This window comes from Ceratotherium simum, chromosome 6, assembly GCF_057802395.1.
Source record: "Ceratotherium simum simum isolate JZ-2026a chromosome 6, ASM5780239v1, whole genome shotgun sequence".
Taxonomy (NCBI): Eukaryota; Metazoa; Chordata; class Mammalia; order Perissodactyla; family Rhinocerotidae; genus Ceratotherium; species Ceratotherium simum.
Window position 1 is genome coordinate 10,583,214 of NC_141905.1, and position 12,023 is coordinate 10,595,236.

The 12,023-nt window shown below is 37.1% G+C and overlaps 2 protein-coding genes across 2 annotated transcripts in view; both read left to right on the plus strand.

Annotated features, from left to right (window-relative positions):
- Positions 1 to 4,123, plus strand: part of LOC147916763 (zinc finger protein 37A-like) — a 31,116-nt gene extending 26,993 nt beyond the window's left edge. Inside the window, exons 4-6 of the mRNA XM_087431884.1 lie at positions 423 to 531; positions 805 to 900; positions 2,463 to 4,123. Coding sequence (XP_087288010.1) covers positions 423 to 531; positions 805 to 900; positions 2,463 to 2,485 — 228 coding nt within the window. The 3' untranslated portion in view covers positions 2,486 to 4,123. The remainder of the gene's footprint in view (positions 1 to 422; positions 532 to 804; positions 901 to 2,462) is intronic.
- A 100-nt stretch (positions 4,124 to 4,223) lies between these two features.
- On the plus strand, positions 4,224 to 6,477 carry LOC147916765 (zinc finger protein 487-like). Its single transcript, XM_087431882.1, has one exon. The coding sequence runs from the start codon at positions 4,856 to 4,858 to the stop codon at positions 5,387 to 5,389; it is 534 nt and encodes a 177-aa protein (XP_087288008.1). The 5' UTR covers positions 4,224 to 4,855; the 3' UTR covers positions 5,390 to 6,477.
- The last annotated feature ends 5,546 nt before the right edge of the window (positions 6,478 to 12,023 follow it).

The window sequence follows — 12,023 nt, forward strand, 5'->3', positions numbered from 1 at the left end:
TTCCCCCTTTGCAACTACCTATTTACCTTTCAGAGACTTGTAGTGTTGCTTTTGTAAAATTTATTGTAGATATAAATGTTTAAATGTGTTCTGACCTGATTATAAACCACTTGAAAGCAGGATTATTCTTTTATTCATTTTCGTGTTCCCTGAAATTGGGACAGTTCCTGGCACACTGGCAGGACCTCATATACTTTTTGTAAGAATTAACACATTAATACACTGGCAAGTCCTTATACCATGATTTCTCATTTTCTCACAATATGTAATACTGACAGAGGGATCCTGTATAGCATTTTCTCTTCATCTATCAACAGTGAATGTGATAAGGTGTTAGATCCCAAACATATTGCATGCTCTCCAGTTCTGGTCACTGTAGATTGAACACAAATGTGTTGTTTCACGGGTCTGTGTCATTCAAGGATGTGACTGTGGGTTTCACCCAGGAAGAGTGGCAGCACCTGGACCCTGCTCAGCGGACCCTGTACAGGGATGTGATGCTGGAGAACTACAGCCACCTCGTCTCAGTGGGTAGGGAATGTATAATTTGTGACACCAAATAACATTTGTTTCCTTTTTCTCTGCTAATATAGGTGGTTTCTTTGTAGAGATTAATGATTTACAGATTTGAGATTCAGGAGTCAAAGGCGATTGATCCCTTTCGGGCACTATAAACATTTGTGTTCTCTTCTCCAGTGAAATGTTAAGTGGACTTATTTTTGTACAGGCATACCTTTGTGCTCCTTGAAAAGTCCTGAACCTCAGGCTACCTGGTCCAAGTGCTGTGTCATTTCCCATTCACAGGGCAGTGTGTTACCAAACTAGAGGTGATTTTCAAATTGGAGCCAGGAGAAGAGCCATGGATATTAGAGGAAGAGTTCCAAAGCCAGAGCCTTCCAGGTGAGTTGGTGAGTATAGAGGATGCTGTAACCCAGGGAGAAATTGGATCCTAGGGACTTAGTTCAGAAGTTGGCATTTTTGAAATTTTTCAGGAAACTCTTTTTAGAGTTAATAGAACTTTGGAAGTGACTGAGAATAATTGCCCATCATGCCTCAGCTGCGTGTATCACACTGGCAGATAACAGCTAAATGGTTTCTTTTGTTTTCTTCCAAAAATCTAATCCTTGCCTCTCTCATTTTAGATATTTGATTATTTACACATCAATTTCACTTGTCTTCTTTTAATCATATATTATGTATTCATTCAGTAAGTATTAATTTTGCATCTACTGTATGCCACTTTTGTCTATGTGATGGGGATACAACTGCTAACAATATGATGACTGCGTTTTAGTGGTAAAAGAGAATGAAATGTGGTGCTATTTATGAAGGTGTGGTCAGGAAAGAGGCTCTTTGAGGTTAATATAATAATGAACACAGATTTGAATGGAGTGAGGCAGTAGACTTTGAATGTTCTGGCCAGATGGTATACCCTGTACCATGAACCTGAGGCCAGAGTGTTTAGTGTGTGCAGGACAGGATGGTATGTGCCAAGCTGGATAGAGGTCAGTGAGTGATGAGAAGTGTGTTAAAGATGATATCAGAGAGGTAGTTGGGCCTTGGTTATATTTGGCCTTGTTGGTTATTGTAAGCTCCTTAGTTTTATTCTAATTGAGATGGAGCCATTGGAAGGTTTTGAGCAAAACGAGCACATGTGCTGATCTGATTCATGTATATCCCGGACTGCTGTACAGTGGAATGCCGACAGAGGGGTGGGCAGGAGGGTAAGAGTAAAGTCAAGGAGGGCACTTAGCAGTACTCAGTGGAAGGGATTGTGGTGCCTTACACTGGCTTGGAAATCGTGAAAGTCAAGTGACATGGTTGGAATCTTGCTGTATTTTGAAGTTGTAGCCTAAACAGGATTTGCTGTTAGGTTGGATTATGGATATAAGAAAAAGAGAATAATCAAGAGAAAAACTCAAAGATTTTTTCCTGAGGCATCGGACACCTGGTAATACCATCAACTGAGACGGGGAAACTTGGGGAGAAGCAGTTTGGGGAGGAAATAAGTAAAGATATACGTAAATTCAAACAATACTGTCTGTATAAAATAGTAGTAATGTTTGTTCTGTTGGGTATAAAAACTACAAAAATAAAAATTTTTTTTGTGTGAGGAAGATCAGCTCTGAGCTCACATCTCATGCCAATCCTCCTCTTTTTGCCAAGGAAGAGTGGCCCTGAGCTAACATCTGTGCCCATCTTCCTCCACTTTATGTGGGACGCCACCACAGCATGGCCTGACAAGCGGTGCATTGGTGCGCGCCTGGGATCCCAACCCAGGCTGCCAGCAGCAGAGCGCTTGAACTTAACTGCTATGTTGCTGGGCCGGCCCCCACCCCCCCCTTTTTTTTTTGTGAAGAGCATCAGCCCTGAGCTAACATCCGATACCAATCTTCCTCTTTTTGCTGAGGAACATCGGCCCTGGGCTAAGATCTGTGCCCATCTTCCTCTACTTTATATAGGACACCGCCACAGCACGGCTTGACAAAGGATGCGTTGGTGCGCAGCTGGGATCCGAACCTGCGAACCTTCGGAGGCCGCCGAAGCGGAGCGCGAACACTTAACTGCTGCGCCACTGGGCCGGTTTCCAAAAATAAAATATTGACAAATGATAACGTGTAAATAATTTACCAGTTGATTGGACTCATTTTAAAATCCTTTTATTGTTTAGAAGAAATGTTGTTGAGTTAAATATGAATGGTAAAATTTGATGAATAAACGCTAAAAGAAAATAATAAGTATAACTTTTAAACTTTTGAAGGGCAGAAAATGGAAAAGAAAAAAAATCACCAGAAATATATTGGATGAGACCAAAAAAGGACAATGAAAGAGGGGGGAAAGCAAGTAAAAATTAGAACAAGTGGGAACTGTAAATGAAACAGAGGAAACCAATCCAGATATTATAGTAAATACAGTACATTCAAAGGGACTAAACCCTCTTGTTAAAAGACAGATATTGTCAGTTTGGATTTTTACAAATCTAGGTATATGGTGTCTGAAAAGTACACATATAAAAAGGAATAATGGAATATATTCAATTAATTAGAATATAAAAAGGAAGAATGATATACTTCAAATATTAAACAAAATGGAATATTAACCCTTGGTATACCATCAGGGTTCCAGTGTACCCAATTTTAGTTTTAGAGTTTCTTTTTGAAGGAGTTCTATTAGCAATGACTGATGTTTTGTGTCTTTCATAATTTCTTATAATTATAAATTAAGATAAAATTTTAATCTGAATGAACAAAGAGAAAATTTACTTACATTTTTTAATTGAATAAAACTCATTTTATCCTGCAATTTCCGTATGGGTGACTTAGTCCCATTTATAAATCTAAGAAACACAGGATTGTAGTGATCTTATTTTAACGTATTTTGAAATGTTTTACTATTTTATTTATTTTTATTTGGTGACTAACATTGGCCCTGAGCTAACATTTGTTGCCAATCTTCCTCTTTTTGCTTGAGGAAGATTGTCCCTGAGCTAACATCTGTGCCATTCTTCCTCTATTTTGCATATGGGACACTGCCACAGCATGGCTTGATGAGCGGTGTGTAGGTCCGCACCCAGGATCCTAACCCACAAACCCTGGGCTGCTGAAGTGGAGCATGCAAACTTAACCACTACACCACCAGGCCAGCCCCTGTTTTGCTGTTTTATCACCCAAGCAATTATTTCAACATTAGTCATCAATTAGGTCCAACAGTGCTAAAATAGACTAAAATATAAGAAAAACATAAAAATGATGGAATTTCCTAGAAGGATAATACAATAGTGAAGTAAATCTTCATCATTAAATCATCCTCCAGTTTTCTTATTGAGTTCTCTGAAGTATTGCATCAATTGTGACAAAGGTATGAAAGAAGTCTGGAGACACCTTATTTGTCATTTCTGTCTTTTTTTAGCTTTCATTGAACATGGTTGAGAATTCAGAATTTTTATTTTCTGCCCTAATTGCAAAAAGCAGAAAATTGACATGAGAAGACTTTACAATTATTAGACAAATAAGATGAATGTAAAGAGACAGGTAGAAATATGGTATAATTGATTGTATAAGTGAATTCTCAGACTGTAAGTTTTAGATAATGATATCCTAGGTGAATAAAGGTGTACATCTGATCTTGTCATAGAACAGCCTGAATGTGTAGATCGTTGGACATTATTATTTCTTGTGAATCCCAACGAGAATGCAAATATAGCCTAGGCAATAGAGTTTTCCTTTTAACTCTAATGGAAATGAGCACTTTCTGAAGTTTAATTTGGTGGCGTATGTGAAATAGAAAAGAGGGGGATGAGATTGTAAGCATGTACATTAGTGAGGTTCTTGCTTCAGGAGATGACTAGATCCTGATCTAATTGTTCTAAATCTGATTATTCCTTTGATATCTCCCCTCACCATCACTGTCTATTAATTTTCTTTGTGATTATACTTAGTATTTGTTGAATTGTTAGGCTGATCCTATTCTCTGTGAGGTTCCCCATCCCGGCATCAAGCAATCATCCAAACATTTTTTATTTATTGTTTGTGTTTATTTCAAATTCTTTCCATTTTTGAATGTCACATTTTTTTATATTGAGGTATAATTGACACACAACATTATATTAGTTTCAGGTGTTCAACACAATGATTTGATATTTGTTTATATTGCAAAATGATCACCACAATAAACATTTTTGGAGTGCCAAATTATTGTGTTTTGTTGCCAGATTCCCCAGTCATTTTCTTCTGCTGCAAGTTATTTATTTTTTCCAGACCTAGGGGAACAAGACAGTGTTCCCTTGGGATTACTTTCACAGCCAAAGCCTGGGCTATAGTAAGACATAGGAATATGTCTTCTTTTCATAAGAAAGATGTTAACATTTATAAACTCTGGTAAATTGTTTTCGTTTCTAGCCTTCTGCATCGTTGACCTGATGGAGAAGAGTCAGGAAAAGCATGACCAACATTTGTGTAAAGTTGATTTTGTCAACAACAAAATACTGACTAAGGAGGGAAATAGCGTATTAGGAAAAACATTTTATCTGGACACAAACTCTGTTCTATCAAGAAAAATAGCTGGTAAATGTGACTCATATGGAGTGAGTTTGAATTATATTTCAGAATTAATTATTAGTAGTAGAAAGTCCTTTGTAAGGAAGCTTGACAAGTCTAATGCAAATGGGAAATTGCTCCTCTGTACAAAGCACAAGAATTCTCTTTCCAGAGAGGAACCTTTTAAATATGATAGAAATGGGAAAGCCGTCAGTCAAAATGAAGACCTATTTCAGCATCAGGATATTCAAACTCTGAAGCAATATTTTAAATATAATGAATGTGGGAAAGCCTTCCATGAGGGAGCAACTTTCATTACCCATAAGAGCATGCTCATGGGAGAAGCCCTGTGAATATAACGAATATGTGAAAGCCTTTTCTGATAGACCAACGTTCATTGTTCATCAGGGAACTCATACAAGGGAAAATCACTGTGAATTTAATGACTGTAGAAGGTGGTCTGTTAGTGAGAAGTCAGCTCTAAATAAGCACCATAGAGTTATCATGGGGAAGAAATACTATGAGTGTATTGAAAGTGAGAATAGTTTCAGCAAGAAGTCACTCCTTCAGTGAATTTATAAAGGAGAGAAGACCTTTAACTTTAATGAAGATTGAGAAGTATTCTGCAAGAAGCCAAATTTCATTCAGCATGGAGAAACACATATAGGAAAGAAAGCCTATAAAATTAATCAATATGCTACTGCATTTTGCAAGAAGCCAAAGCTTCCTACATATCAGAAAACAGATATAGGAGAAAAACTCTATGAATGTAGTGAATGTGAAAAAACCTTCAGCCATAAATCATCTCGTCCTGCGTCAGAGGATATGCAGGTGGGAGAAACCCTATGAATGTACCACATGAGGGAAAACCTTTGGATATAGGTCAGGCGCCGTGCATCAAAGAACACACACAGGGGAAACCCTGTGAATGTAATGAATGTGAAAAAAATTTCCGTGAGAAGCCAAATCTCCGTATGCATCAGACAACCCACACGGGAGAAGCCCTTTGAATGTGGGAAAACCTTCTACCAGAAGTCATCCCTCACAGCACATCAGAGGACGCTCACTAGGGAGAAAACCCTGTGAGTGTAATGGAAACTTTCACCAGGATCCTGACTTCACTAAACATCAGAGAAACAACAATAAGAAGAAACCCCTGTCAACATCCTGAAAGCTCAGAAACCTTCCCCTCTTGTCCGACTCATTGCGAAGCAGAAACAGCCTGAGGTTGTGGTGGGGGACCCAATAAATATGAGAACTCTTTCGCCCAGAAGTGGCATTTCATTGAATAGCAAATAATTTATATTTGATAACTTTATTAATACTTTGAAGATGTTACAGTGTCAACAAAAATTTAAAAAAGTAAAAAAATATGGAGGCCTTTTCTTTTGCAGAGTATAAGTATGCTATATAACAGAAATTTTACACTATGGTTTGCTTATTGGAACCCAACGTTATAGTAGGAAATATATTTGTATTTGCCTAATAACTCTTATAAAATTTTTATTTCATAGTTTTAATATGAATATGACATGTATAAGGTGTCCCCTACTTAATAACTATGTAAATTTTTGTTTTAATTGAAATTTTTATTGGGATAATTGTAGATTGTAAGATGCAGTTGTAAGAAACAATACAGAGAGATCCCATGTACTCTGTATCCATTTTCCCCCAGTGGTTACCTTTTGCAAAACTATAGTACAATATCAGCCAGGATAATGACATTATTGGTACAATCCACCGATCAGTTCAGAGTGTCTCAATTTTGTTTGTACTCATTTATGTGCGTGTGTATTTAGTTCTGTGTAATTTTGTCATGTGTGTAAGTTTGTGTATCCACTACCACTTTCAAGATACAGAACAGTTCCATCACCACAAGGATTCTGTTTGTTGTCCTTTCATAACCACATCTACCTCCCTTCAGCATCTCCTTCATTCTAGCTCCTGCCAACTAGTAATGCATTCTCCGTTTCTAAAATTGTATCATTTAAAAAATGTTATGTGAATGGAATCATAAAATAGGTAACCTTTTAGAATTGGCTTTTTTCACTCAGCATAATTTCCTGAAGATTCATTCATCCATGTTTTTGTGTATATCAATAATTTATTCTTTTTATTGCTGAGTATTATTCCATGGTATGGATGTACCACAGTTTGTTTACCCATTCACCTGGGCTGTTTCCAGTTTTTGGCTATTTTGAATAAAACTGCTATAAATGTTTGTGTATAGATTTTTTTTGTGAACATGTGTTCATTTCTTTGGGATGAATGCCTAAGAGGGCAGTTACCGGGTGGTTTGGTAGTTGCATGTTTAGTTTTTAAAGAAACTGCAAAACTGTTTTCTTGAGTGGCTGTACTATTTTACATCCCCACCAGCAATGTACCAGTGATCCAGTTTGTCCACATCCTCACCAGCATTTGGTTTGTCACTATTTTTTTTTTTTTATTTTAGCCATTCTGTTTTGTGTGTAGTGATATATCATTGTGGTTTTAATTTGTACCTCCCTGATGGCTAATGCTGAACATCTTTCCATGTGCTTATTTGCCATCTGTATATCCTCTTCAGTGAAATGTCTGTTCCTGGCTTTTGCCCATTTTTAATTTGGGTTGTTTTTTTACTGTTGAGTTTTGAGAGTTCTTTATATTTTCTAGATACTGGTTTTTTGTCAGACATGTGCTCTGCAAATACTTTTTCCTAGTCTGTAGTTTTTCTTTTCATTCCCTTCACATGGTCTTTTGCAGAGTGAAAACTTAATTTTTATAGAGTCCAGTTTACTAATTTTTCCTTTAATGGATTATGCTTTTGATATCAAGTCTAGGAATATTTTGCATAGCTCTTGATTTTGAGGATTTTCTCTTATTTTTTTTTAAAGTTTTATAGTTTTACTTTTTACCTGTAAGTCCACAATCCATTTTGAGTTCATTTTTGTATTAGGAGTGGGGTTTAGGTCAAGGTTCATTCTTTTGGCCTATGGATATCCAATTGTCCCAGTACCTTTTGTGGAAAAGGCTCTCCTTCCATTGAGTTAATTTTGCACCTTTGTCAAAAATCAGCATAATCGTGGGTCTTTGGATTCTCTATTCTGTTCCATCAATCTGTGTCTGTGTCTGTGTCTGTCACCAATACCATATTGTCTGCATTACTGTTGCTATATATGGCCTTAATATCAGGTAAAGTGATTTTTCCCACTTTATTCTTTCTCAAGATTGTTGTAGCTATTCTAGATAGGACCTGTTCTTTTCCAGGTTTATTTCAGAATAAGTTTGTCTATGTGTACAAAAAATCTTACTGGGATTTTGATATTAAATTTATAAATCAATTTGGGGAGTGTTGATCTGTTTACTGTGTTGAGTGTTCCAATCCATGAGCGTGGTGCATCTCTTCATTTATTTAGATATTTGATTTCTTTTATTAGCATTTTGTTATTTTCAGCATGGATATCCTGTACATGTTTTATTAAGTGTATACCTACATATTTAATTTTCTTTGGAGTGACTGTAAATGGTAGTGTTTTAAGTTTTGGTTTTTGCATGTTCATTGTTGATTTATAGAAATGCAATTGACTTTTGTGTGTTTATCTTGTACCTTGTGTTCTTGCTGAACTCACTTATTAGTTCTAGGAAGTGTTTTAGTAGACCATCCTGTTATCTGCAAATAGAGTTTTATTTCTTCCTTTACACTCTGTATGTTTTTTTCCTCTTTTCCTCATTGCAGTGACTAGACCTTCCAATACTATGCTGAATGAGAGTGGTGAGAGTAGACATCTTTTCTTTTTCCCCATCTTAGAGGAAAAGCATTCAGTCTTTCAACATTAAGAATGATGTTGGTTGTAGGTTTTTTTTGTGTGTGTGTGTGAGGAAGATTAGCCCTGAGCTAACATCTGTTGCCAATCCTCCCCTTTCTGCTGAAGAAGATTGGCCCTAGGCTAACATCCATGCCCATCCTGCTCTACTTTATATGTAGGACACCTGCCACAGCATGGCTTGATAAGCAGTGCGTAGGTCCACACCTAGGATCCGAACTTGCGAACCCCAGGCCACCGAAGGAGAGTGTGTGAACTTAACCACTATGCCACCGGGTGGGCCCCTGTTTCTTTGTTTTTATCAACTGCTTTTCTCTGGATTACTTGGACAGTTTTTAGAATTCCATTTTGATGTATCTATAGGGTTTTTGAGTGTATCTCTTTGTATAACAAAATATTTTAGTGGTTGTTCTATGTATTATATTATATATACATGTAACTTACTGTGTCCTCATTTTACTGATGTGAGTGAAGAATAGAAACCTTACCTCCCTTTACATTTCTTTTCCCTTTTCTGCTTATAATATAATTGTCTTAAATGTTTCCTGTATATACATTCAGAATCACATCAGACATCATTATAATTTGTGCTTCAACTGTGAAATATAACTTAGAAAACTCCAGAGAAGGAAAGTCTATTGTTCTTACCCATATTTTTGTTTACTGTGTTCCAAGATTCCTTGCTTAATCATTTCCTTTCTGTTTAAAGAACTTCTTCTAGCCATTTATTAAGGCAGATCTGAGGGTGATAAATTCTCTTAGTTATCCTTCATCTGAGAATGTTTTTATTTCCTTTTCAGTACTGAAGGATATTTTGGCTGGATGTAGCATTAGGGATTGGCATTTCTTTTCTTTCGACACTTGCAAAATTTTGTGCCACTTCCTTATAGTCTCTATGGTTTCTAATGAGAAAACCACTGTCATTCAAATTGTTTTTCCCCATAAGTAAGACGTCATTGCTCTCTTGCTGCTTGCAAGATTTTTTTTAATCTTTGGTTTTCAGAAGTTTGATTATGATGTGTCTTGATGTGGATTTCTTCAGGTTTATCCTGTTTGGGATTTACACATTTTCTTGAATGTCTGTGTCTTTTGCCACATTTGGAGAGTTTTTAGCCATTATTTGTTCAAGTCCTTTTCCAGTGCTACTCTCTTTTTCCGCTTCTTCTGTGACTCTGATAACATGAATGTTAAATTTTTAAATTTAGTCTGTCAGGTCACTGAGGCTCTTTTTTTTTAGTCTATATTCTCTCTGTTGTTGAGGTTGGGTAATTTCTATTGTTTTCTCTTGCAGTTCACTATTATTTCCTTTGTCCTCTCCATTTTTTTGAGCCCACCCACTTAGTTTTTAACTTTAGTGATTGTATTTTTTACTTCTAAAATTTTCACTTGCTGGTTCTTTGTATCTTCCATTTCTTTGCTGAGATTCTTCAGCTTTTTATTTCGTTCAAGTGTGTTTGTAATTGCTCGTTGAAGCATTTTCATCACCATGGCTTTAAAATCTTTGTCAGATAATTATAACATCCTGTCATCTTGGCATCTACTGATTGTATTTTTTCATTCAGTTTGAGTTCCTCCTGTTTCTTGTTATGAGTGATTTTTGGTTGGAACCTGGATATTTTCATATTATCTTAGGAGCCTCTGGATCTTATTTAAATCTTCTGTTTTAGCTGGCTTTCTCTGATACTGCTTCAGCAGGGGAATTGGGAGGCACTGTCTCTTTATTGACAGGTGGAGGTGGAAATCTAGGTTTCCCACTCCTCCTCCTTTGAAACCTGAGTTGGGGGCTTTTTGTTACTCCCCAGGGAGGGTGGGAGTTCTGGCTCCCCACATGGTCTCCACTGACATCATGGTAGGGATAGCCTCATTACTACTGGATGGAGACAAATGTCTCAGTACCTTTCTTGGCCTTTCTGATACTCTCTAATGGAGGGTGGGGGGATTAAGGCATATCTCTATAGACTGGTGAGGATGGAAGTCTAGGCTTCCTGCTCAGTCTTTACTGGTGTGGGTGGGATTGGGGCAATAGTTCTTTCTGTGATATTTGTCTGGAGTGTAGCGATTACTGACTAAAAGATTTCTGTCTTGTTAGGCTGCTCTTTTCCTGGTCCATTGGCTAGAGAAAGCACGCTTGGTTTGGGGCATTTGTTGTCTGCACCCCTTGGCATTTCCATTTGTCACTTCCTTTAGCTCCAAATTTGGAATAGGTGAAGCAAAAAGAAAACCCAGTGAACTGATCACTATTTGTTCCTTGGATCCTGAGGTTCCCTATCTGGTTTGCCTTCTCTTTATCTTTCAGAGTCTTCTTATATTTGTTTTATATATAATGTCCAGGGTTTTAGTTGTACTTAGGAGGTAGAATAGGGAAAAGTACATCTACTCTATCTTCTCCAAAGTGGGAGTTTTCCTCCTTCCATTTAAAAAAATTATTCTTTTAGGTGCCTTAATTGACCCCATAATTTTGCTAATGTGTGCCTCCTCAAGGTTGCACCTGTGTGTATTTTACCCCATTGATCTGTAAGTGCTTCTTTGTTCTCTAGCACAAGTTTTCCCAGTTTCATCTTGTACTTTTCTTGGCCAGATTTGCAATAAATCACTTTACCAAAGATCACTGTCTAGTTTTCGTGGATAATTTCTGAGTACTAGCTGTGCTCGTCGCTACTGGAGGATCATTGTAAAAAAAATTGTGAAAAAACCCCCAAAATTCAACTGAGCAAATTTGAGGATGTAATTGGCTTTATTCAATGATTTATTAATTGGGCAGCATCCCATCTAGCAGATAGGAGCACCAAAGAGCTACAGAAAGGGAAATGCTTTTAACGGCAGAGACGGGGATGGGACAAGGAAGTCATAAACAGAAAAAAAGATTATTTCAGACAAGGTCCCCTTCCTTTGGAGGACTAAGGAGTCTATTAGGAGGATTATCTCACTGTTGCTGACCAGGGAATTCCATACTGACCAGTTAAGATAACATTCCTAGAGAAGGTTGAAACTGTAATTGGATTAGGTATTAGGTCTTGGTTTGGTGATGTGGGCTTAGCAAAAGTGACTCCATCTTAGGTCTGTTGTTTCTTTTAAACAATTGCATCCAGGCTCTTTGAGTGGCCAGAGCTAGGAAATACTTTGTTAAAAAAACAATTGTGAGAAGAACATAATAATTTACATATAAAATTGTAATCTTGATTTC

Bases quoted from the DNA above. Each gene is read 5' to 3' on its own strand.
- LOC147916765 (XM_087431882.1), top strand. From the start codon at position 4,856: ATGTTAACATTTATAAACTCTGGTAAATTGTTTTCGTTTCTAGCCTTC.